Raw genomic sequence first — 27,318 nt, forward strand, 5'->3', positions numbered from 1 at the left:
AATGGGGACGGGGTGAGGGAATGGGGAAAGGATCTGAATGCGTCATGTACGGGTGCAGAGTCCCTATACGATGAGAGTGGGTATTATGTATATTCAGAATGTACTAATAAGCTGAATTTAAAAAATCATTCCAAACTCCTTGGTCACTTGGACTGTAGCAATAAAGGCATCTCCTAAGTTACTACCTCTAGTCGTCTCTCCACCATAAGTTTTTCTTTTTTGGTACTGGGAATCGAACTCAGGACCTTGTGCTTGCTAGGCAGGCTCTGTGCCGCTGAGCTATATCCCCAGCCCTCCACCGTAACTTCTAAAACAAATATCCTGCTTAAAATCCTGGTGCTGCTGGGTGTGGTGGTGCATGCCTGTAGTCCTGGCACTTGGGAGGCTGAGGCAGGAGGATCACCATGAGCTTGAGGCCAGCCTGAACTACATAGTGAGACCCTGTCTCAAAAAAAACAAAACACAACACCCAGAAAAACCAAACAAACCCTAAATTCCTGGTGCTGAATTTTTATTTCACCATCGAAAATAAGGCCAAACTACCTAGGATTATACAGTGCTTTTGTGATTTGGTCCTCACACTTTCTCTGCCTCCTGTCCAACCCACCCATTATTCTAGCTATGCCGACTTACTTATATCATTGCCTATGTTTTCCCACCGTCCATATTTTTGTTTCTCACATGGGAAATGCCCTTCTCCCATTGCCCACATGCTTAATTCCTCCACAGACCTAAGAAAGCCATCCTAAACTTCACCATTTCAAGGTATTTTTGCGTAACAAGGCCAGGAGTGGCTTTGAGACCCTCCTAGGATGCTGTGTGTATTGCTTGCCCCTACCACAATACATTTTGAAGTCGTAACCACTAATTTCCTTGTCTGATGCTCACTTTAGACTGACCATCCTGACGCCAACAGTTACGCCACCAGGCCCAATTTATATCCGCCCCCCCCCCCCCCCCCCCCCCCCCCCCCCCCCCCCGTGCTCAATGACCCCCAGGTTGCTATGCATTGAGTTTCTGTGTGTGTCTTGTAGTATTGTTCATTTGGTGAGGTAATTGTTCAAAAGGTACAAGCATTCCAGGCGCTGTGCTTCAACATGGGGACATTTTGCTTCTGAAAGCTTACAGCCTGTCCATCAAGGAGAGGCTAATTTTTGTTCGTTTGTTTGTTTTGGTACCGGGAATCAAACTCAAGACCTTGCGCTTGCCAGGTAGGCGCTTGTGCCACTGAGCTATATCCCCGGCCCCAAGGAGAGGCTAATTGTGTTTATATTCATTCTCTTCTGTTTGAGAAGTCTGGGAAGTATGTGATCACTGCGCATGTTTCACTTAAAATGGCTGCATATTTTTTAAGGATGTAAAAGTATAATTTGCTTATTTGGAAAGTCGCTGTCGTGGGACACCTCATTTGCTAATAATGAATGGCGATGACTTGTTACTGTGGTGAAAAAAAAAAGCCCAAAAATATTTGTCCTGGGAAGTGCTGTCATTTTAACTTAAAGTAGATGGGTTTGAAATTTTGTCATTGTTTCTGTTCTCAATTGTGCTTTCTCCACATCTAGCTCAAGACTGCAGTGCAGATGATGACAACTTCCTTGTGCCCATAGCAGTGGGAGCGGCCTTGGCGGGAGTGCTTATTCTAGTGTTGCTGGCTTATTTTATTGGTCTCAAGCGCCATCATGCTGGATATGAGCAGTTTTAGAATCTGCAATCTGATTGATTCTATAAGAATACATGCAAATAACAAGGTTTTCTTGCTCAATGTATGAAACACTTCGCTTTATCAAATTAATATGTTGAAACTTTATTCTTATATCAGGCCCACCATTTGATGATCAGCTTAAAGTTTGAAAAAAGTATATTACTGGTCCTGGAGATAATTTTGTTAAAAAGAACATCGGTGTGCAGTGTTTTATGGTCTGTCTTAAGAAGCTCTGGCCAAATTTTGATCTTAACCTAAGATGCCTTAAACTTATTAACACAGCCATTATAAGAACAAAATATGTAGGTGTGTTTTAATGAAATTAATAAATATTGTTTCCCTACTGGCGTTCTGTTTCAATGTGTAACCATCCTAATGTAAACACATCACTATGCCTTTGCATATAGTTTATTAAATAAGGATTGAAGTGGCATGCATGCCCACCGAGTATGCTCACACTTGGTTTTCAGTGCAGTGAAGTAGAGACTGTCGTCAGGGCCATCTGCATTTTCAAGGTTATGTAACCTTTGCTGATTTCTTTGTTTCAATTAAAGAAGAAATCGAGCCCCCACCCCTCTCCCTAGGTAAGAAACAGACCCAAGAGGCTATCATACAATTTAAACTGGCTTCAGAATTAGTTTTTCAAAAAATTACTCATCTTTCAGCAATATAAACTGAAAAGATTCAAGCATATCTAACCACCACCACCACCCCCCGTTTGCTCTTTGGATGCTTGATTAGCATTGAAAGATAGAAATATTCTATGAACTAATTAGGACAGATTGTGTTGTGTTTCTCTACCTCATCTTGTTGATCTCTGGAGCATTAAAATCTATTTAGTGTTGTCATCAGACTAGTACTTATGAAATGTAAGCTAACAGCAGTCTCAGGATGGAGGCAGTGAAGCATAGCAACTAAGCTCTCGCTTCTTTAAGACAGCTCTGGTGGGGCAGAGCACAGGTGGGGGTGTGCAGAGAGGTTGCTGGCATGAAAATGAATGACATAATAGGCCCTCACAGAAGCGTACTGCGTGGCATAAATGAGGCACCGATGTCAAATGCATAGATAAACACGAAGGAAGCCTAATAGATAAAAAGACTTTCACATTAAAATGATTATTGATTCATTTTAATGTGCATGGTGACCTGTTCAGAGTTGCTGTACCTTACCAATTAACAGTTCAGTGTATCTTGATATCCAGCTCTTTATCTCTGTTTGAGGGCTTTCAGTAAAATATGATAAATCCTTCCAAGCAAGGCTGATGTGGTTACTGAAATAAATGTTATGTTTGCAGAACCTTAGCAAATTTTTTATGAATGACAAAAGGGTAAGATGAAATATTCAATTTAGATAAAAAAATGCAAGTACGGCTGTCATAAATCATACTAAATATGTGTCACATTTTGTTAATTACATTAGATTTCTGCTGGAAAAGACCTTAAAGATTAATTTAGTTCCATAATTGTACTGAAAAAAGGAGGGACGTGACTGAGATGATATATATCTAGTGGGCAACAAACTATTAATAGCATTTTGATAAAAATGGCCTCAATGAAATCTAATCACTCAGTAGTAAAATGACTGCTGGTTTAAACTTGAATTTATGGGATCAGACTTGGGCACTTTGAGCTGTTGTTTAAGTTTTGCTTAGTACTGGCCTCTTCGATCGTGCGGCACTCCTACTATGATCTGTTTGTTACTGCAAAACCTAAACTTCCTCTGATGGGATCACAGACACGGGAGGAAAAGTAAAGGGAATACACTCTTGTTTTCCACTTGATGTGTATCAAATGCTTTAAAATATAATTCATCCTTAAACACTTTGTGAGTATTGTCTCCCTTTTATGAGGCCCAGTTTGAATGAGGAAAGTGAGCCCAGTTTGAATAACTTGACAAGGTCCTTAAACTCGTACTTTTAGTCAGGATTTACGTTCAGGTCTGCCTGAACTCAGAGCTTGGAATCCACACTGCACACGCTGCCTTCCTGGTGGGATGTAGATTCTGCTGCTATTCTTCCCGAACACTGCTCAGCTGAAAATAGTCATGTATAACCCGATAACTATATAATGCATGTCTAAAGCAACTATGCTGTTTTCTTGATCATAAGTCTTTTAACTCAAATTTTATTACTTATAGAGAATTCTCTCCTACTTTAATGATAGATATGCAAGGGAGAAGGGGAGCGGGGAGGTACACAGGTGGTGGTTTTGGGTGTGGGTGATTTTCCCCAGCACCATTAGACAATAAAACCTAGAATCTTCCCACGTTATGTGAGCATAATTCTGTATTTTGGACCTTTTCCCATTGTTCCCTTAACTTCTGCTTTTTGTACTGAGGACTTCGGTGTGGTTTTAGATGAATTAATAATAAAGAGACATAGTATCAATTGCTGAAAATGTTTGGTTTAACAGTAAGAAAATAAGAAAATAACGGTAAAGTTATAAAAGACCTTTGGACACTTCACAAATGCTTGTTTTTTGCTTGCTTGTTTCTACCTAATTGCATTCTTTACTAACTTCCTTTCCTTGCTGTCTGTTCTTTTCTAACAGCTGAAGAATGTTCTGCTGACTCTGACCTCAACTTTCTTATTCCTGTTGCAGTGGGTGTGGCCTTGGGCTTCCTTATAATCGTTGTGTTTATCTCTTATATGATTGGAAGAAGGAAAAGTCGTACTGGTTATCAGTCTGTATAATCAGTTAAATCTCGTGCAGTTTGTTCTTTTCTCTTTGTTTTCCTTTTTCAATCAGAAGTTGTTTTCCTTGACTACAAGCCAAGAAATGCTGTGCAGCAGATTGTTCAAGGTGCACAGACTATCCTCAGTGAGCTGATAGCTACTTTGGGCATGAATAGCACTTAGTTAAGAAAAAAGTGTATTAGGACCAATTTTTTATATTTTTCCTTCCTTTGTTAAAATGTAATTGAAAAAAATTATGGCTTAGAATATGTCTTTTTAAGGTAAATAATGATTTTAAGCCTCTGGATCCAATTATGACAGCATTTCTACTGAAGTATAATTTTATATGTTGCAGTTACTTGTATTTTGCTACTTTGATGTTATTTGCAAAATCAAAGCTGCTAGAGGATTTAACTTGCTTCCGGAAATAAATTCAAGAACATAATGAATTCATTTTTATTAGTGAGAAACATAAGATTTGGTTGATATTACGACTTCCTTTCCCCTTCTCCTAATGAGGATTACTTAAATCTGTGTTTTTCTGGTAGTTAAAGAAAGAGGCCTGAAAGTGTAGCTCAGTGGCAGAGGGTTTGTCTTGCCCTGTGTTCCGTCCCCAACGCCATTTTAAAAAAGCCTTTCAGGGCCGGCGATATAGCTCAGTAGCACAGCGCCTTCCTGGCAAGTGTGAGGTCGTGAGTTCAATTCCCGGTACTGCAAAAAAAATAAATACATAAATAAAAAAGCCTTTCATGAGATTGTATTTATTTATTTTTATTTTTTATTTTTGATACCGGGAATCGAACTCAGGACCTTGTGCTTGCCAGGCAGGCGCTTGTGCCGCTGCCTATATCCCTGGCATGAGACTGTATTTAATAGCAAAAGTCTGGCAGTTTTCTCCATTACTGTTAGTTGCTACTATATTTTAACAAGAATATCTTTTTTCCTTCTGGAGTTTGGAATATATTGATTATCTCAGACTTGAAATTTATGCTGAAGGAGGAAGACCTTCAGCTTTTTTTTACGCTGTTGATTTAGAATGAGTTATGATTTTTTAAGGTTATGATTCAGAAATTTTTTCCCCCTCAGAGCCTTAACTGATTCAGAAACTTGTTGTGCCCTGCCCTGCTCTAAAAACTCCATTCTGTATCCTCTGTGTGCCTCCTGCACTTTCCTATTCGCTATATAAAAAAGTTCAAACTGACATCTCTACTGCATTGGCTTTTTTTCCCCCAGCAACAAATGCTAAATCTAGAGGCTCGTGGCCCTGACACATCATCAGTCAGATGGTGGCCTAGCCAACCCTGGACTGGGATTATTCTGTATGATTTGTTGATCTTGATAGAAACTCACATCCCTGTGGGGACCTCTAACGGTTGTGACTTCTATAGTAAGGTATTAGAAGCACTTGCGCTCTGTCTGCATGATTGCTTCAGCTGCCGAGGGGCTGTCCTGCGGAAGCACAGTGCTGTGTGATTGCCTAGAACCCAAACGGGTCTTTGCAACCTGTCATTAGCATAAGGCAAATACTTTTTTTTTTTTTTTTTGTCTTTTTGAGATAGGGTCTCGCTGTGCAGTGCAGGCTGGCCTGGAACTCACTTTGTAGCCCAGGCTGGTCTCAAACTCACAACGATCCTCCTGCCTCAGCCTCCTGAGTGCTGGGATTACAGGCGTGTGCCACCATGCCCGGCTCAAATACTTATTTTATCAATTTATTTTATGTCTACACTGAACTCAAAACAAAAGTTCCCAAAGACCTGCATCACTTCAGAAATTTTCTTTGAATTAAAAAATTAAGTTTAAGTCTAAAAAATTGAGCTAAAACCTTAAACTTTGTTACTAAATCCAAGGATTAAGTCCCAATCTACCTCTCAGCACAATGCAGATACTCACTGCTGTATTGTTGTGATTAACTGATGCCAGAACTCTTTGCCAATAGCTGATATTACGAAATTTTGTGAAAAAGAAAGTAAGGTCAACATCCTTCCTACAGTCTTGTCTATATGCACATCTTGAAAGCATATATTCCAAAGTGGAGTCGAAAGTCAGATTGCTCCATCACACATCCTTTAGAACTCTGCCTTGCAGACTCACATTCTCTGTTTGCTGTAGTATATAAAGAATGTTTTCTTTCCAAATATTTGCCTTTGAGAGTATCTACTTGTTACTTCATAAAAGGCATTTGCTCAAAATAATGGTACCATAAAGAATGGTGGCTTCATTTCAGTATATACTTTTAAGATGATTGTATAAAAGCCAGATGAGTTAAATCAGTGTAGAACCTTACTGAGCATATGAATTGGGTATTCAGATAAGTTCAAAATTACTGGTTTATTTAAAAACTTTGTACCTCTAGGTGGGGGACTGATATTACTAGTTCATTAGGTGTCACGGTTTTATCTTACTAGCAAATACACGTGTTTAATTCTTTGAGAATTAAAATACAAACTATTAACCAGGGGTTAAAACAAGCTGCTTCAACTCCAGTAAAATACAGGAAGTTGATAATCTATGAATTAAGTGTTCGATGAGCTTTGCTCATGGCACTCATTTTATGTTAGGACGTACACCAGTGGCTCAGACGGTAGGACTTTGAACTCATGAATAGAATGAATCATTTTGCACCTAATCTTCTTTGGGAGAACTGATGCTTGCAGCTACTTAAAGTTTTGGGTGTATCAATTTAGAGAGCTAATTAATACTTGCAAAATAAAGCATACTGTAGTATTCCTGTTTGATCTGATATGTGTAACTTTAGAGTGATGGATTTAAAAAATAAAGATCATACATTCCACGCCACTATGGCTAACTTCATTTTTATTCCAGATGATCAGCCTCAAGAGCTTAAACTGATGTATGTAACTAAGTTCTTGAAATGCTTTTCTCTTAAATTGTAAATGGGAATCATGATCTTACGGCCGTGCAGCTTAAGTCCCATCATGAAGAAGGCGTGAAAGCCTTTTGAATAATGCTTCAAATGTGAGGCCGACGTGGTCATGAAAATTTTGAGAGAAAATTGAAAACAAGCTGTGGAAGTCTGACAAATGCAAGAGCTTCATAATCAATGCTTTTGGTATATGTCCGTGTCCGCAGATGGACTGTGCCTGCTGAAGTTCATTCTGTCTGAGCAGGGGATGGGCAGGAACTGGAAGGAAACATCCATTTTCTGAAAAGTCCCTTAAATTCCTTACAAACCTGTATAATGCCCAGTTATTAATATGATTGGACTCAATTGTTGTTTTTTTTTGGTTTTTTTTTGGTTTTTCTCCGGTACCGAGAACTGAACTCACGACTTTGCGCTTGCCAGGCAGGTGCTTTTGCCGCTGAGCTAAATCCCCAGCCCCTCAATTGTTGTTGTTTTTTTTTTTTTTTTTTTGAGACATGGTCTTGCTATGCAGTTCAGGCTGACCTTGAGCTGTTTGTAGCCCGGCCTGGTCTCAAACTTGCAACAATCCTCCTGCCTCAGCCTCCTGAGTGCTGCGATCACAGGTGTGCACCACCTCACCCAGCAAAGTTATTCTTTTTTTTTTTTTTGTGCTGGGAATTGAACTCCAGACCTTGCACTTGCCAGGCGCTTGTGCAACTAAGCTATATCCCCAGCCCATTTTTGTTTCTGTATTAAGACAGAGTCTTATTTTGCAGTCCAATTGGCCTTGAACTTACTAGGTAGCTGAGGCTGGCCTCCAACTCTCAGTCATCCTCCTGACTCAGCCTCCTGAGTGCTGGGACTACAGGTGTGTGCCACCCCTCCTGGCTTCCATAGTTTCTGAATAGTGCTTCATTTTCTGATAGTTAGACATTTACTAGCTTTAAATTAAGTAAAAAATGGACTTACCTTCGTTTGTAAGATTGGTGAGGGGTTTTCACTAGAACCTTTCCTTCTGCAAGCTTCTTCAGTGACTGCATTTCACAACTCTGTGGTTCTATACATGTCGACTGACAGTCAACTTGAAGGCTGATCTTTGTAAGTTCAGTGTGTGTACTCTTTGAATGCGAGTGGCCTTTAGAACTCTGAGGAAATGGTTTTTTTTTCCTTTTTGTTTGCTTTTACTGTCTGTATTTTGATGGCAGAGTAAATCTGGGTCTCTTGTTTCAAGAGATATGCACAATGAACAACAGAAATCTTGGTATGCACTGCATTTTTAGTCAGAAAAAGCAGATAACATTTTTATCAAGCACCTCTAGTGCTGTGCGCTCATGAACATTTTATTTAATGCTCCCAGCAACTGGTTTGGGCTGTATCATTCCCAATTTGCAGATGAGCTAACTGAGGCTTTAGTAATATAACCAAAGTTGCATGTAACTAAGTGGAAAAACTGAGATCTGAGTCCAACTCAGTCTTCCTCCGGAAATCATCCTCTGACCTGCAATAGCCCTGCTCTTCTAAGAAACAGTAGCGTTATACAAGCATGTGCCTTTGATTGTATAGTGACACAAAGCTGACTTCTGCACTCTCCTGTGTATAGTCACGTTACAAGTTTTCCTCAATAGTCCTAAGATAATCGGAGTTTTGTCCAGCCCACTTGAGAGACTGACAGATGTGGCCGCATGATGCCTTTGGAAAGACCACAACCAAGGCGAGTTTCTGTTGTGTCTCCTCAGCAGTGTTGAACTCTACCACTATTTGTAAGGCAGCCTCACCTAGTTATTCTGATCATGTATCATTATCATTCTGCCCTCAAGCTCTTGTGTACCGGAAATCATTTTGCCTGGACATTAGTGTGTTTAAGAGACTAAATGAGACTGTCTCACTGTTTTCTGTAAATTAATGCCATCCCCTACCTGCTCAGTCATGCCTTGGTTTTAAGCGCTATATAGTCTCTACCTCAGCAGTTCTTGCTAGGCGGTTCTGAGCCCAAATATATATTCCTACTCCTAAATCTACAGAATTTTTTCTTTTTTTGTCCTTTTGAGACAGGGTCTCACTATGCAGTTCAGGCTGGCCTTGAGCTCACTTTGTAACCCAGGCTGGCCTTGAACTCGCAATGATCATCCTGCCTCAGCCTCCCTAGTGCTGGGATTCCAGGTGTGTGCCACCACGCCTGGCTATTCTACAGAATTTTTGAAAGGGTTTCAGGAAATCCTTACCTGCATATTTAAAGTTTCCAGCCGTAAGTTGTATCACCCGCTACTTCTACCGCCTCTTCCACTTCCCTGTGCTGGATCCGGCCACACTGGCCCTTTTGCTGTTCTTTGGCGACCCTGAGAGCGTTCCCATCTTGGCCCTCTGCCCCCTGTGGTACCACGGCTCACCCTCCCCCCAGCCAAGTCTGTCGGTCTCCTTGTCAGTGAGCTTTCCCTTACTGCGCTCCTAAGTAGATAGTAGATGTGGGGACATGGGAAGAAAATGTTCCAAAAGGAAGGCGGACACGGGAGTGGGGAGAGGGAAAGGAAGGAAGGGAAAAGAAAAAAAAAGAGAATACAAGGGAAGAAATAGAGACAAAACTTTTGTAAATAAAGAGGGGCAGAAGGGTTGAAGGGAGGGAAAGGGAATGAGAAAAAAAGCAAGATATATCATGTACAGGTGCGAATTTCCTATGATGACTGTTATTATGTATGTTTAAAGTGTACCAATAAAATAAAAAATAGCATTCCCACCACTGGCCTTTCCCCTTGCTCCATATCACTTGTCACCATTGTACATGCTGCATTCTTCTTTGTTAATTCATGCTTCGTGTTCTCGCTGTCTTCTACAAGAAGGTGCACCTCGTGAGAGTAGGAGTCCCGGTCCCTAGAACAGTGCCTGCCACATAGTTCACACAGAATAAAGATCTGCTGAATGGATGAGTGGTTGTATTGTGTAACAGCTGAACATTTATTAAGCACTTTATGCCTTATTTTGTAACATCTGAGGTGCCATCACTTGTAAGATAAATACTGCCAATTAAATGTGGTCAAGAGAAGCCTACTGATTTCAAAGATGTTGAAATACGAAAACAAAGGTGCATTCTAGAATTGATATGTGTCAGGCAGAATGGAGAGGGCTGTACATGGATTTTATAATGCACCATTAATCATTAGTTACTGACCAATTAATAACTAATCATATATCATCTAATTATATCATCTAAGCAGCCCAAGACAGTGCCTTTAAGCACTCTGTCATTATATGTTCCTTTATTTATTTATTTATTTATTTATTTATTTTGAGACAGGATCTTGCTCTGTCGTCCAGGCTGACCTTGAACTCACTTTGCAGCCTAGGCTGGCCTCAAACTCGAAGCTATCCTCCTGCCTCAGCCTCCCAAGTGCTGAGATTACAGGCATGTGCCACCATGTCTGGCATACCTTTCCTTTAGTACAACATACTGGTTGTTGTGTCATTTTCAATTCCAAAAGCAAATCTGTATCTGTGGTTGTTATAATTTTCCCTTTTAAAGCAGATAGGTATTCAATTTCACTTTCCTTCTTTTAAGTGCAATATAATGTAGTATGGCAGGTATGTCAGAACAAGCTTGAATCCTAGCTCTTAAACCATGTAGCAGCTGTGTGACGTTGGGCAAGTTATTTAATCTCTAAGACTAGGTTTCCTCATTTCTAAAATGAGATGACAGGCCAAGTGTAGTGGCACAAGCCTATAATTCCAGCACTCGGGCAATTGAGGCAGGAGCGTCGCCATGAGTTTGAGGACAGCTGGGACTACATATTGAGACCCTGTCAAAAAAAATGAGATGACACTATTTTCTCTCTTGTAGGGTTTTAAAGAGAATTAAGATAATACTAAGTGCACATTAAGGAATAAATGGTAGCTTTGTAAGGACATCAGTGAATCATCTTCCTAAAGATGATAAATGTCAGATTTTGGTAAGATTACTACAGAAGGAAGAAATGGAGAGACTAGGGCTGAGATAAAACTTTAGGGAAGAAATATCTCAAAACTAGACTTACACAAAAGAATGAATTGTGCAGTTACAGGGTAAACCTCACAGAAGTCAGTGGAAGGAAGTACATCTGGGACCCAAAGGAATACAGAATTAGATCTTAAAGCTTGAACTGCGAAAATGCACAGATGATGAGTATTAAAAAAAGTTTACAAAAAGATAAAGACAAATCCACAATGAAATACTTTCTCACCTCAGCTAGAATGACTTATAAAAAAGACAAGAAGTAAATACCAGTGAGGGTGTGAAGAAAGGAAAACTCCTACACTGTTGCTGAAGATATAAATTAGTACAGCTGTTAAGAAAACATACAGGGTCCTTAAAAAACTAGAAATAGAACTTCCATATGCTCCAGGAATCCCACTATAGTACTCAGTATTTGTATATTCCCCACACAAAGAAACGTCATACAAGGTAATGGATCTACCAGTTACCCTGATCTAATCCCTACCTACTGAATAATGAAATGTACTGAAATCTCACATTGTACCCCATAAGTATGTGCAATTATATGTCAATTAAAACTTTTAAAACTAAAAATCAAGGGCATTAAGATTAATGAAAAATGATGAACAGTGAGTAATAACTTGCCCTGCATTTATTAAAATGTGTTATAGAGTCAATGGTAGGTGAGTATAAGAATAGACCAATAGTTCAAGGGGCAAAGCACCATGTATACACACATACACTGTGTGTACATGTGTGTGTATGTGGGGGGGTATTTGATAAAGATGTTCTTTTCAGATCAGTAAGGGAATGAATGGAGCATTGAAAAATGATGCCAAGATACTAAAATGCTAGGTTGATTACCTCACAATACCAAAACAATTCTTTTTTGGTACCAGGAATTGAACTCAGGACCTTGTGCTTGCCTGGCAGGCACTTGTGCCACTGAGCTATATCCCTGGCCCACCAAAACAAATTTTTAAAAAGTTAAAAAGTGCTTAAACTATACAGGTATGGAATCAAATATACATAGCTGTATATCATATCTCAAAGAAGATGTAAGAATAAGAAAAAAGTGGGAATGGAAAAAAGTTTCAATATGTGAAGATTTAACATTTCTGAACATTAAAATGCCACAAGGCAAATTTAAAGACAAATGTAAAAACAAAAGAAAATACTATTTTAAGTATGACAAAGGGTTAATCTAATACTCTTACTCTCAAATACTGACAAAAGAAGATAAGATGAATATTCATGAGTGAACTGGAATAAAGGCATGAATAGGTATGTCATGACAGAAGAAATAAAAATTGGTAAACACCTTGAAAAAATGTCTAGTTTCCTAGTAAACAAAGAAATGCAAATTACAACAAATATCCTTGAAACTAGCTAAGATATTTTAAAATAACCTTTACCCTTGGCCATGGTACAGGAAACTTCACACTGATAGACTGCTGAGAGTGAGAATGAAAATTTTGAAAGAATCAGAATGCCCAGGAACATAGAACTAATTAAGTATTTGTGAAACATTAACATGACAGGATGTTACCCAGCCATTTAAAATCACGCTCTTAAATAAGAACATGTGAATACTCTGATGTCTTACTGTTAAGTGAAAAAAAATTGAATGTTGTAAAGAAATATGGCTCACTTTATTTTGGATAAGTAAATCTTCCACCCCTAAAAGCCCTCCCTATCCCTATAGCTTCCCACACGCTGAGTACAGACTCTACCTCCACTAGAGAGTCCAGATTAGAACCAGAACTTCTCTAAGTGAGGAATTTATAAAAATATATCATAATATGTACATATACATCATCGATAACACATGTGAGCTAGTGTGTATAGGTACATTAAGGTAAAAACAGTAATCATCTCTAAATTTGGGAGTTATGGGTGACTTCAATTGCTTTTTGTAATTCTACTTTGGTGAATACATTTTGCTTTGATAGTTAGAAAGGTCTCAGGAAAATGATTTCTTCAGAGCAGGTTTTGAGCTGGACATGGCGGTGCACACCTGTAATTCCAGCATTTGGGAGGCTGAGGCAGGAGGATTGCTATGAATTCGAGCCCAGCCTAAACTACATAGTGAGACCCTGTCTCAGTAAAACCAACAAACAAAAGGAGGAGGAAGAAGAGTGGGTTTTGAATTCCCTTGGTTTGTTTCTGCATTCTGCACTTAACTGAGAGTTGGCCCCATGAAAGGACAAAGCCTCCACTTCTGCCAGATATCAAGGCACTTTCTTCATTGGAAACATATAGTTGTAAGAAAAATCCCTTTATTTTACATTGATTGTTAGTCACCTAGCTCATATCCTGCACAACTCTTCCCCAAAGGAATACAAAGGTACACACTTTCGGTCTGCTGCCTCCTGTGACACGTCAGAGGTGCTTCTCCTTCTCCTTATACCTTTGCATATGCCTGGTGGAAGACCTCACCAGAAGGGCCCAGGTCAGCACTAGTACTTGCAGTTGAGTGAGACAAGTAGGAGTGGAAATGTTGATAGCAGGGCTTCTGTTGGGGGTGAGGATAGGGTACCGTCAAAACTACATGCTGCTCTGTCTTATGTATCTGTCTCTAAAGGTTTCACCAGGCCATTGCCCTTAGAAGCTATGTGCCCAATCCTCTCCTTTTACCACCTACCTCCTTTTCTAGCACTAACACTAGTGACTAAGGCTTTTTTGCCACCTCTGTCTACTTCCTTTTCCACTACTCCACCACTATGACTCGAAGTCCCTCCGTTACTGTCAACTCTTTGGGTTGATGTGTTGGTAAACCCTGTCAACTTCTACTCACTGGTTAAAGGTGAGGGAATGTGCTATTGTAGAAAGAGCACAGAATTTGGTTCAGGCAAGTTGAGATTTGAATCCAAGCTTCACCAACTCCCAACTGAATGACTTTGGGTAAGTGACTGAGTTCCACATCTGTAAAATTGAGTAAAGTATCTATTTTGTGTTACTACAATAAACTGCCTTAGCAGTTACCACAGGTTAATAGCCATAAAGTCTCATACAGTAGGCTCTCAGTGGATATCCCTTGTAACCGTTACCACATCATTACAGAGAAGATCCCTAAGGTTTGTGTGATACTGGGATTAAAGTGTGTGATTAGTAAATCACTCCACTGATTGGTTTGGGATAGTTCTGACTAGGATTAAAGGTGTGAGTGCTACAGCTGCCCTAGAGCAGGTAGCCTACCTACAATATAAGGAATAAAAAGAGTACTGTTTTCCCTTTGCTTGCTTGCTTTTGTTGTTTTCTGCCTCCATGAACTAGTGCCCCTTTGCCACGTGCTACCCCACTTTGGAGCCAGCCAATTATGCACTGAGACCTGTACAAACTATGAGCTAAATAAACTTTCTTCCTTTAACTTCAAGTGTTGGGTATTTTGTGTCAGCAATAAGAGAGAAGTGACTAAGACAACCAGAAAAGGAGATCTGGTAAAGTTGGGGGCTGCAAAATTGGAGCAAAGAGAGTTTGGTTGATAAAAATGATTAACATTAAAAAGAAGGTAAGTACTTTACAACATCACAGTGAGAAGGATGCCTTGAGGCATGTGAACAGCCAGCAAGGCCCCACCCATTGCAGGTTCAACATTGCAAAAATGAAGGACTGCTTTGCTTTGAGAAGACTGTTCCAGAGCACCCTGCTGCAGAAGGGCCACCTAGGGCATTGATTCTCTGGATTCACTGTGCTCAGCTATCCAGGTACTCAGAGGCCTCTGTGGCCATGATTCAAGGGAGCATGGTACTGCTCAAGCTGGCAACAGATCTTAGCATCATCCATGTGATGCTGGTTTTACAGGCATGTAGAATGTAAGAGTTATGGATTCAGGAATGTTTCCTCCCTGATTTCAGAAAAAGGCCTGGAAAGTCAGGCAGTGTGCCCCTGAGAAGACAGTGCATGAAGCTTGTGAGAGTGAAGCCAAAAGTGCAGTGGAGACTCCAGGAAGTTGGAGAAGCCAGGAACATGAAATATCTAAGGAAATCCACAAGGATTGAGCAAAGGCAGCCCCAGAGAGGTGCCATGAGAGCTATAACCACTGATAGTGTTGTAAGGGTGGGGCCACCCATGCCCTTCGGAATTTGCACCTTGCCACAACTTGCCCCTGGTGCTGGGCATAGAGCTGGAGGGTTTAATGTTTGCTCTGCTGGATTTTGGTCTTACCTTGGTCCCACTCTTCCCTTTGGAATGGGAATATTTATCCTATACCATTGTATATCAGTGGTGTTTAACTTTATTTTGATTTTTACAGTGGCTCACAGGTAAGAGTTTGAGTCTCAGAGAGGACTTTTCAGCAGTGCTGGAACTGTTAGGATTTTGGCAACTTTTAGAGAGAGACTAAATGTACTTTGCATTAAGGGATACATGTGAGTCTTTTGAGGACCCAGGGCAGAATGTTATGGCTTACATTTAGATGTCCCCACAAAGCCTCATGCTCTCATAGGCAGACTTTTGAAAGGTTATTGGGTTATGGCGGTGTATAGCTGATTTACTGTTGGGGGGTGGGGCTGATTTTAAGAGGTGCTCATTGGATACATGATCTCCCTTGCTGGCTCCTCCCTTCTCTCTCTGCTTCCTGGCCACCATGAGGTCTATCACTTTCCTCTGCCCAGGCCTTTCTGCCATGCCTTCCTGCCTTAGAGCCAGCCAACTACAGATTAAAAACATGACACAAAATAAGCCTCTTCTTTGAGCTGTGAGTGTCGGATATTGTGTCCCAGGGATAAGAAAGTGACTAAGACAAAAAGCTCTGAAATACTAGGTAATCATATTAAGATATATAAAAGCTACATACAGACCTACAGACATTTTAGTGGACATCAAAGTATATTGTGAAGCTCAAATGGACCAACCATAGTGAGATCTAGAGTATTCACATTACTCTATGGATTAAAACAAAGATTCTCAAACATAAGCATGTATCAGAAATACCAGCTGGGCCCCACTTCTAGAATGTCTCAAGTCAGGAGATCTGAGGTAGTGTCTGAGAATTTACATTTGTAACAAGTTCCAGGATGATCCTGGTGTTGCTGGTCCAGCAACCATACATTGAGAATCACATTTAAATGCAATACTGTGTCCCATATCCCCAGAATTCCAAGGAGCTGTCAGTACACACAAGAATATCACAAAGCCATCCCCCAACCCAGACAGCATAGCTCTGGGTTTGATATTTTTGATGGATCTTGTCTTAGTTACTTTTTTCATTGCTGAGACAAAACAACTGGCACCCAAAGTTAAAGGAGAAAAGGTTTATTTAGCTCACAGTTTTTAGAAGTTTCAGTTGATAATTGCCTCCAAGGCAGAGGGGCATGGCAGACAGGTATTGCAGAAAAGAAACAGTTCATGGTGGGCAGAAGGTAGCAAAGCAAGCAGGTGAACCAACAAGCGACCATAGCAGCTTCTTTCTGCCCCTTTTATGTTTTATCTAAGCTACTTGGTTTGGGGCGGGTGCAAACCAATCAGTGAACTAATTTAGTAATTACCCACACTTAATCCCAGTGTCCTTAATCCTAGCATTGCACCATGAGTCAATCACACATTCTAGATCCAGCCACCTCTGAAAAAGCCCCACCTATGACTGCATGAGGCTTTGGGAGAACACCTAAACACAAGCTATAACAGAGCCCTTCCTCTCTAGCACTCCCCTCCCAAGTAAGTAAGGCCCTCCCAATAATCACAGCTCTAAGGGAAGTGAGAAGGCTGGTGAAGCACAAAGCTTTTGTTCTCCGCCCTATTCCTATTCCTACACCAAGCAAGTAGCCAGGCTCTACTCTCTTTAGCTTCACTGGATTTTTGTGTGTGTGTGTGTGTTTTGAGACAGGGTCTCGCCATGCAGTTCAATCTGCCCTTGAGCTCACTTTGTAACCCAGGCTGGCCTCGAACTCGCAACGATCCTCCTGCCTCAGCCTCCCAAATGCTGGGATTACAGGCGTGCGCCATCATGCCCAGCGCCTCATTGGATATTTGTCTTGTGAGCAATCTGCAGTCTGGTTGCTTTCCAGAATCCTGAGCACCTTAGTAGGATTATGCATAGGAGGAAGGGAATAGTGCTTTGGGAGGCAAGAGGGAAATTTCTGTTCAGGGGCCATGAGCGTATCTCAAAGAAAGAAGTCTTCAAGGAAACAGAGGGAGACACCCCCACACACCCCACATGCACAAGACTCAAGCCTAGCCAGAAGCACTTTCCCACTCTTGCTCCTCACTCCCTGTGTTCCACCAGCCCTGGATCAGCAGGTATACCCACCTTCAAAGAACCATGTTGACTTGGATAGTGAGGATAGCAGGGGAAATCATGATGAATTTAAGGGCTCACAGAAGTGACCCCAGTTCTTGGGTAACTTGTGGGAAAAGGGACCCTCCAATAGTGAATGGGATTGAACTTTCCTTCCCCTCAATGGGATGGAGGGGACATGAAGATTTAAGCTGCCACTGAGTAAACCTGCCCTAGGATACACACTATACAGCAGACACATTAGGCAAGTGTATACTTCTTATTAATAGTTAGGATCAAAAAACCCCTGACAAAAGGTGATCTTTGTTAGGTGAGTGAACTCAGGGGAACTTTTCTTTCAGACTGGAAATCAGATCTAAACACCCACCCTCTGGGCTTCACCCTGGTTCCCTCTTTGTCTTGCAGTAGTTGCCCTGAGGGTGCAGAGAGCCCCTTAGTTGAAAAGAAGGGTCCCAGGGGCATTCTCAAGTGTTCCTCCTAGACCATTTCTGTCTTTAACCTAATTAGTCCTCCCAAGAGAACCACCATCTATGTATAACCACAGTCACCCTGTGTCTTTTTTTTTTTTTTTTTTTGAGACATGGTCTTGCTATGTACCTCAAGTTGGTCTTGAACTCACTGTGTAGCCCAGGCTGGCCTCGAGCCCATGGTGATCCTCCTAACTCAGCCTCCCAAATGCTGGGATTACAGATGTGCACCCCAACACCCAGGCAGGGCCTGTGTCTTTGCAATACATTCTGTTCTTCATGCATTGTTGACTGAAAAGAGACTTGCGATGGGTAGAGGCACCCTGAAGTTAAGGCCTGGAGTGTGTACCCACCACTGACCCATGCACCAGCTTCAAGACAGCTCGGTGATCTTCCAGACAGGCTGAAAATAGCTGTGACTGAGACTCAAAAGAAGAAATCAGCAGAGGATGGGAAAAGCTCAGTATGCTTTTTATGAGGCCATTTTCCTGATCTCTCTCACTGTTACTTTATCTCCAGTGGGACTAAAGTGATAACCAGTTCAGTTGCTCAAGGCCTTTCACGAAAGTCTCTGATATTGCCCCCGGACTCACAAAAATAGATCTTGAGCTGCTTCAGTTGGGTTTATTTGAAGGTCACACTACTCCATGCAAGGCAGAGAAATGCCTGATTCACACTGTATCTCAAATCAGGCTCTTTCCTGTCATCTGTCCAACCCCATCCACTAAATTCTAGTGTGTGCGCCAGCTAATAACAGAACTGTGGTTTCTAACTGGTATCGAGCCATCAGTACCTGTTCATATATACAACAAACTTGCTATAATCTCTAAAACCTAACACTATACTCCTAACCCCTTTGAACTCTGCAATGTCCATCCCTTTGTTCTAATGGAAGAATGAAGTTCTAACAAAATCTATCCAAAATATATCCTTGTTCTGAAATATATGCCACAATCTCCCCTTCCTGATTCCATCACACTGGCTTTAGCTTTGGCCACTCAGGCCTTATTGAAGTGAAAACTGCTGAGAGTGAAAAGTGTCTTCACACATGGGGAGCTACAGCTTCTTGAGCTTCATGCAAAGTTCCCAGAGGGTAGACACATAAAATAGGCCTTCTGAAAGTTATAAAAGCATATCAAGAAACAAGTAAAACATTGCTGCAGTTTATAGAATTATCAATAACATTTACAGGAAAAAGCAGTATTCCTGGAATATAATGCATCTTATGTTCTAAAAGCACAACACTTCTCAGCTAAAGACCTGGTGTTATAGGAGAAACAGGTTAAGGGTAATGCAGAAAGATGCAAAAAAGAATGTTCCATAATGTCGTTTTCTTCAAACTGTTGGCTAATTAATAGCACCCATCTAGAGTACACCCATGAACTTCAAAGCAGTTGAAGAAATGCTCCTTATAAAGATTCAGTGACATATTCAATAGAACCTCATTGTTCTTTCTTTTTGTTATTTTAAAGAGTAAAAGAAGGATAACATAGTAATAGGGGGGCTTACCAAATTACAGACAAAGTGGTAGGAAATTACCAATGGTTACTCTATTACATATTGTTATCTACAAGATAGTTTCTCAGGAAAACAAATAGACAAATAGTGCATTACAGACAAAAGTGGTAGGTTATTATTAATGGTTGCTGTACTATACTTTGGTATCTTCAAAGTGGTTTCTAAAGAAAATAAATAGAGCTATACATGAGTGACCAATTGAATATTCATTGACTATTCTCAGTGGTTGTAGAAACACATAGTAACAAACATACATTCATTTATGAAATAGCATAGGAACAATATAAACATTACAGAGTTATGGACAGATTAGTAGGAAAATATCAATGGCTGCTGTAATACATGGTGGTATCTTCAAAGTGGTTTCTCAGGAAGACAGAGATACGCAAGAAAGACCTAACAAGTAGTTACAGCCTAAGGGTTGTGAAAAATAGTGGATTACCTCCTCACCAGTGACTCCTTTCACTGAGGTGTGACGGTTGGAAGGAAGACCAGGATTGAAAAGAAGGACTGAGAGACTTGCACCTGTGTCCAGCAACAGGCTGTTTTCTTTTTCCTCTGTAGTCATGATTACCTGGGGCTCCTCCATGGAGATGACAATCTGGCCAGAGGGAGAAGGCAGGGTATGCCCCAGGCCCCCTCATTCCTGTTGGACTAACTGGCAGGATGGATCTGAGCTCTGGGACCTCAGCTTCAGAGGGCAGACTGATCTCCAGTGGTCATCTTTGCAGTCAGGGCATGGCCTGGGGGCTTCTTAGGGCAGTTCCTCCTGAGGTGGCCTGGCTTTGAACAGTGGTAGCAGATGAATGTAGTTATCAAGTTCTTCTTGGGGCCCCAAGAATCAGACCTAGGGTCTGTTTCTCTTAGTGCTGCAGCAAAAGCAGCTGCTTTTTCTTGGTCTCTTGGTTTTCTCTCCTTGGCCTCCTCCTTGTCATGGCTATAGAATACTGAGGAGGCAATTCTTACTAACATCTCAAGTGAGCCATTTGGGGCAAAAGCCATTTTTGTAGCTTTTCCTCTCCAGCCTCCCAGCACATTGGGATCCCACAACCACTTAGTGTCCCAAACCTTCAGCACAGGCAGCAGGAATCTTGGTGCAGACCTGTCCAGAGCTCCATGCATTCCTCCACTGCAGCCTGTACTGTCAGGGGAAGAATGGCTTCCAGGTGGTCTCCCCAGGTATTGCACAAGGTCCTCCTAGTTTCCAGCTTCTGAATGGCTCTTGTGACCCTGGTCAACTAGACCTCTGAGTCTTTGGGCATAGTCTGTGTTCTCGTGTTCTCAGAGTCCTTGTTCAGCAGCTGATCCTCCACTGACTCTGGACCTTTCTGGTTCTCAGTGGCAGAGGCAAGAGTGACCCGTTGTGTGGCATGTATTCCCAGGGGTTTCTTCATGCCGGGATGATTCACACACATCCCCAGGCAGGCCTCCATGGCCGGCGCATGGTGGGCCAATTGGGTCATTGCTTCTCTGTGCCGTGATAGTATTCAACTGTGCAGTGGCGGCTGGCCTGAGGGCTGGTACGTGCCAGCGCACAGTTGTTTGGCTTCCCAGATGCTGGCAGCCTGCCTCCTGGGCTCCTGCAGAACTTCATTTTTCTTGAAAACAAAACAAATTATATACACATGTATAATATTAAACTGGAGAACGAGATCTACCTGTGGAAAAAGATACATTAATAGGTTAAAATGATTATTGTGGCCTCAGGCTGTAACCCTCTGGTGCAGTACTTGTCTTGGCACATGGGAAGCTCGAATTCCATCCCCAGCACTGCAAGAAAAGAAAGAAAGAAAAGAAGCAAGGTTATTGCTTGATAGTGGGTGTCTTGGTTACTTTTTTCTCGCTGCTGGGACTAAATACCTGACGCCCAAAATTAAGGAGGGAAAGGTTTATTTCGCTTACAGTTCATGGAAGTTTCAGCCCGTACTTGGCAGATTATAAGGCAGAGTGGCACATGGTAAAGGCTGCATCTCAGGGCGGCAGCACACAGCTAAGCCACAAGCACACACCAGGGTGGAATGGGGGAGGAATGGCCTCAAGCACTCTTTTCTTCTCCCTTACATATGCAAACTATCCACTCCAGGGCGGGTGCAGCTCTCACACCCATATTCAAACTCTAAAAGCCTGCCCCATGTCCGCATGAGGCATTGGGGGGACACACAGACATAAACCATAACAGTGGGTAATGAACATTTTTGTTTGAACAGTTCTCAAATTTTCTGTGATGAAAAGAGAAAAATTTTTTGATAAGAAAGGGGCCTCCCAAAATTCATTTTTTCCTTCAGAGTACATCTCCATTCCTTTTCTACCTCTCTGAACCCAGTGAGGAGCTTGTTTTGGGTCACCTCATCTGGTATCTAGATTTTCTTGCATTTATAGCAGGTCAAGCATTAGGAAAAATGAATCGTACTTGCCAGGACCTTGGGTGGTCTCAATCCCTTTTCCTGAGGTCTGGGGCAAATTTCTCTTCCTAGAATTCAAAGGCTTTCTTTACTCTTTTGGTAGCCTGGCCATCAGTCTCTGTCATTTCCTTAGGCTTCCTTGGTTCCAGTTATGCTCAGAGAGGTTTCTAAAGTGGGGCCTCACAGGACTTTCCTTCTGTCTTTGGTTCCTGATGTTGATAGTGGAAGGGCATCCCAGGTTCTCACAGGGCCTTCTCCCTGATCTTGACTCCTCTAGTCCTACGACTGGGCTATCTCCCTGGGGCCCGGGGCCCTACCACAGTGTACTGCAGGCCAGGTGAATAGATGCTTTCAGGAGACATCTGAGGTGGGACTGAAGCTCTTGCTGGCCTTTCCGAGATTACCCCAAGTTGGGAGGTGTTGAGCAGGGGAATGTCATTGCAAATGGTATGGGGAATAGTTTTAATAGAGGGGCTTGACCAATTTAAGCTCAGGACTAGGGAGTCTTGTGGTACCTGTTGGGGATGCCATTTGGGGCTCTTCCATTTGGGATGGTGTCCTGCCCACCCATCCATCTTGCATAAGCACCTACCCTGCACAGTTCTGCACACAGGGGCCTCGCCTTGGCTCCTTGTGCAGTTCATCTTCCCACTCAGCCTGGGGCTGCCTGAACTGGGGCAACCTCCTGTGCAGCACAGTGTGCTCTGCAAGGACTTGCTGAAGCTCTTCCTTTGCTTTCTGCAACTACAAGGTCATTTCATCGTGCTCCTCATGCAGCTGCTGCAGCTCGGTGGCAAAAACGCAGTAAGCTGCCTGCTCTCTCTCCACCACTTTGTGCAGCTGCCGGGCTGGCGTACCTACTGCTCCCACTGCCTGGAAGGTACTCTCACGCCCAGGGCCAGTGCACTCCAGGCACAGGCCTTTTTGATGGTGTGCAATATCTGTAGGTCAGCCACAGCAGATTTCAGGTAATCCTCTACCTTGGTTCAGGGCTGTGAATGAAAGGAGAGGTAGATCTCTGGGCCACTGCCTTTACCAAACATCTTTTCATCGATGAACATGACCACTTCACTGTGGCAGAAAGCACTCCTGGAGTCTCTGAAGTCTACAGCCATGGCTGCTGTGGCCTAATCAGACAAGACACTGCTGTTAGTGCTATGAGCCATGGACTACCAACTGACCCACCCCTCAGCTTGCTCAGTCTTGTTTCTGACTTTCCCAGTCCTGGGTTCTCTCCTGTCCTCCTTACTCCTCAGGATGAAAATTGAAGATTTGACACCATCCCCTACCTGGAAGTGCATTAACGCATCATTGACGTGGACTCTGAGTCTCACTGCAAGGCTTGATGGGACCAACATACCTCACAGAGCTGACCTCGCTATTCCTGCAAGTTGGGAGGCTGCTCTACATGGAAGGCCAGCTGGGGGTCTGACCTGGGGATTGTGATGAGTTTGGAGAGGACTCTTGTGTCCAAGAGCTTCTGAAGGATAACACCCAGCCCACAGGACACAAATTTCTAACCTGTAAGTGGGATAGGGGGCGCATGGAGGAGGGACTTGTTTTGGTGCTGCTCACTTTCCCCTGATTCTCAGTAGGAATATCAGACCTAAACAGTTTCAAGCTGTCTACACTGTTTCCATCTCACCTTAAACAAATGACCTTGGAGTCCTGTTCATAAGGAAAGCCAAGCAATTAAGCTATGAAGCCCCCTCAGATTTCCTTGCTAAGTTCTATTTCCATCCTCTAGATATACCTGCTATTCCATTTCCTCAGAGACGACTTTTTTTTTTAGATAAGTGCTTGTGCTGTAGCTCAGGCTGGCTTCGAACTGAAGTCCTCCTGCCTCAGTCTCCCTAGTGCTGGGGTTATAGGTGTGTGCCACTGCCCCTGGAATTTCAACATATCCTGTTCCCTCATCTTGTGCCTCCTGTCTCTTGTGCTACTGGGATGTTTTACTTGTGTACAGTAAACCTGTTAAAGTTCCTCTCACGGATAGAGTCATTTCTTCCTCTACCCTGGGTCTTGACCCTCTCAATACTAGTCTGCTCTCTTTTTAGAATAGTCAGCATTGTGCACTCTTTGCCATTCAGTCTTTTGCATTTTGGTTTTCAACTTCAAAATTATAGTGAAAATCCTAAAGGTCACCAGCAGTCTCTACCTCAGTACAAAAGCTACTGGGGAGCTGCTGGGGATATAGCTCAGTGGCACAGCACCTGCCTGACAAACGAAAGGTTGTGAGTTTGATTCCTGATACAAAAGAAAAAAAAAACTAGTGGATACTTTGAAAGTTAGTTCTCAGTGGTCTTTTATTTAGTAAGGTATAGTTCTGTTGGACATTCTTTTTCTGAAACTCCATCCTGTTTGGTTTCTGTAAAATCAAATTCTATTTTGGTCCCTCTTTACCTCTGGTTTATCTTCCCTAGTTTCTTTGAATTGCTTCTTTTTTGGCCAAAGGCCCCAAAGTTGCTGTTTCCTGTTTTGTCTTCAGACCCCTTCTCTTTTCACTCTGTGTGCTCTCCTTGGGTGAGCTTACTCATGCCTATAATTTTTATTTATTTTTTTCTCTCTTTGTTACAGGGTTGCGCTATACAGTTCAGACTGGCCTTGAGCTCACTTTGTAGCTCAGGATGGTCTTGAATTCACAATGATCTTCCTGCCTCAGCCTCCCGAGAGCTGGGATTGCAGGCATGCACCACCACGCCCGGCATGCCTATAATTTTTAATACTACCCCTACTATAAGTCTGTGTTTCCAGTTTATAGTGTGTTCTGGGTTATCAAATCTATATTTTTTCTTCCTTTGGCGGATAGTTATTGAACACATAGTAAATGCATTTGATAAAAATGGTGAAAAATATTGAAAAGTTATTGACCATCATGCAATTTATATCCTATTGGTGTAATAATAAGGGGAAAATATAAGCAAGGTCATTATAAATCATAATATATGCTATTACATTAATATATAAATTGATATGGGAGATTGGGAGTCTACAGGGGTTTGAGATTGTCCCCCTTACATATGTTTCAGGAAGGCCTCTTTGAGAAAATGACATTTCATCTGAGATCCAAAACTCCAGTGACAAATGTTTCATACTTCTGAGGTCTGGTTAAAAATTTTTGTACAGCTATAGAATAGAACAGATGCCAGAGTAATCAGTGCATGGTATAAAATGGTTCAAATGTTGACCCTTGAGTCCCATTCTTGTTGTTTTGTCTTGGTTTAGTTTGGTTTTTGAGACAAGGTCTTGCTATATAGTTCAGACTGGCCTTGAACTCACTATGTAGCCTAGCCTCAAACTCATATTGAGTCTCCTGCCTCAGCCTCCCAACTGCTGGGATTACAAGCATGCACCACTGCTCCTGGTTTGGTTCCCATTCTTTATCAGGGATGTCTTCTTTTTTCTGACACTGGGAATTGAACCAACTTCACACTGAGCTACATGCCTAGCCCTTTTAATTTTATTTATTTTTTATTTTGAGACAGAGTCTCACTAAGGCTGCCAACCTGGGGTTGAATTTGTGATCCTCCTCCCTCAGCCTCCTAGAATGATAGGATTACATGTGTATGTCACCACACCCAGCTAGGGAGATGTACTTTTTAAGGGATGAAAAGCAATAGCTTTCCAGTGAATTCCAGTCATGTGTAATGATGACAATATCATGTGCAAGTATGCAAACTCTGCCACTTGGCTGATCCAAGGGTGCCCCAGGTAGCAAGGGGGTCTTCTGTCGGGGTATCTTTGTACATATTGTGTTGCTAAAACAAAGGACCTGAGACTAGATACTTTATAAGGAAAGAAGTTTATTTGGGCTCGTGATTTGGAGGCTGAAAAGTCCAAGCTGAAGTGATCACATTTAATGAGGGTCTCATGCTATATCTTGTCATGATGAATGGCATAACATGTTGGTAGCATGTGTGAGAGAAGCAAAGGAGTGTGCAGAAGAAGGCAAACGTGAAGTGGCCTCACTTTCTAATAGCCTACTTGCCATAACTTATCAAGTTCCACCAGACCTAGCACTCTCACAAAGTGGGCATTAATTCTTTCTTAGGGTAATGCCCTCATGACCTAATTGTCTCCCATTAGACTTTACCTGTTACAGGTTCTACCACCTCACAATACCATTACCTTGGTTGGTGTCTGTCATGATTTGAATCTAAAATTTCTCCCAAAAGTCTCATGATCAGAGATGAAGATATGGGAGGTGATTGGATTATGGGGGCATTCTACACATCAGTGGATTAGCCTATTGAGTTCATACCTGATTATGCTATTTGGAGTTGGGCATGCCTAGAAGACATGATTGCTGGAGCATGACATGGAAGGATATATTCTTGTCCCTGGATCCTCACTTCTGTCTCTCTTTCTTGGCCACTCTGGTGTGAATAGCTGTCATCTACAAGGCCCTTTCAGCATGCTATGTGTGTCTGGGAGCCTGCTGGCCACAGACTGAATCCACTGAAACTCTAAGCCAAAATAAACCTCTCCTCCTTGAAGTTGCAAATGTCAGTTATTTTGTCCCTGTAATGGGAAAGTGACTGATAGAGGAAATTGATACCAAGAGTGGGGTGGTTGTTGTGAGTGTACTTGAACATATAGTTCAGAAGCTTTTGGAACTGGCTTTGGAGATACCAACTACAGAAGCCTTAGAATACTTTAAGCAGAGGTGGACGAAGGATTCTCATTAGAGCTCAAAAGACCAGAATGCTAATGGGAATGTAGACAGTAAAGGCCAGAAGTTTCAGTTGGGAATGAGAACTCCACTGGCCTTTGGGCTGGAGGGCATGCGTGTTATACTCTGGCAGAAAATTTGTCTACATTTTTCCCACATCCTGAGACTTTTCAGGAGACTGAGATTAAGGAAAGTGGACTAATTAATCTGGCAGAGGAAATATCAAGGCACTCCAATGTTCAGGCTGGCTACCTTTAGCCTCAATCTACAATAAGAATAGGAGAAAATGGCAGAACTGAATGATTCTAAAAGTTTGGCAGTTTCATCATAATGGAAGTACCTGCAAAATTGAGACAAAGGAGGCCATAACTTCTAAAAAGATTAAAATCAAAAAGAAACCGAGTTCTTTGTACAGGGACAGAAAGAAAGATACCTTAAATGTACCTCATAAATCAGCAAGATCCTCTCCATTGCAGGCTCAAGGGTACAAAATTGTAAATTTTTCATTTGAGAATAGACCATCTTGGACACCTACTCATTCAGGGCTGCCTGGGGAAGTACAATCCTGAGTTCATGCACCTGGGCACTCAGAAACTGCTGCAACCATAGTCTAATGGGGTCCACCTACTGCTCAAGATGGTGGCAAAAATGTGGTGTGACAGGCTTGCAGTCTTTGCCAGGAGCTCAAGAAAAGTGATGCAAGAACCTGTAAATGTGAAGCTCTCACCTCTTCTACTGAACTTAGTGTTGCTAGTCTTAGCCAGATCAATTAGGTAAGAAAAAGCACTCAAATTGTAAATAAGTAAAATAATCTCTGTTCC

At 42.0% G+C, this 27,318-nt stretch overlaps 1 protein-coding gene across 1 annotated transcript in view; it reads left to right on the top strand.

Moving 5' to 3' along the window:
• Positions 1 to 3,523, top strand: part of Lamp2 (lysosomal-associated membrane protein 2) — a 41,396-nt gene extending 37,873 nt beyond the window's left edge. Inside the window, exon 9 of the mRNA XM_005413661.2 lies at positions 1,563 to 3,523. Within this exon, the coding sequence (XP_005413718.1) occupies positions 1,563 to 1,702 (140 nt within the window). The 3' untranslated portion in view covers positions 1,703 to 3,523. The remainder of the gene's footprint in view (positions 1 to 1,562) is intronic.
• The last annotated feature ends 23,795 nt before the right edge of the window (positions 3,524 to 27,318 follow it).

The sequence above is a fragment of the Chinchilla lanigera genome, unplaced genomic scaffold (genome assembly GCF_000276665.1).
Source record: "Chinchilla lanigera isolate Chin_1 unplaced genomic scaffold, ChiLan1.0 scaffold00171, whole genome shotgun sequence".
In the NCBI taxonomy this organism is placed as follows: Eukaryota; Metazoa; Chordata; class Mammalia; order Rodentia; family Chinchillidae; genus Chinchilla; species Chinchilla lanigera.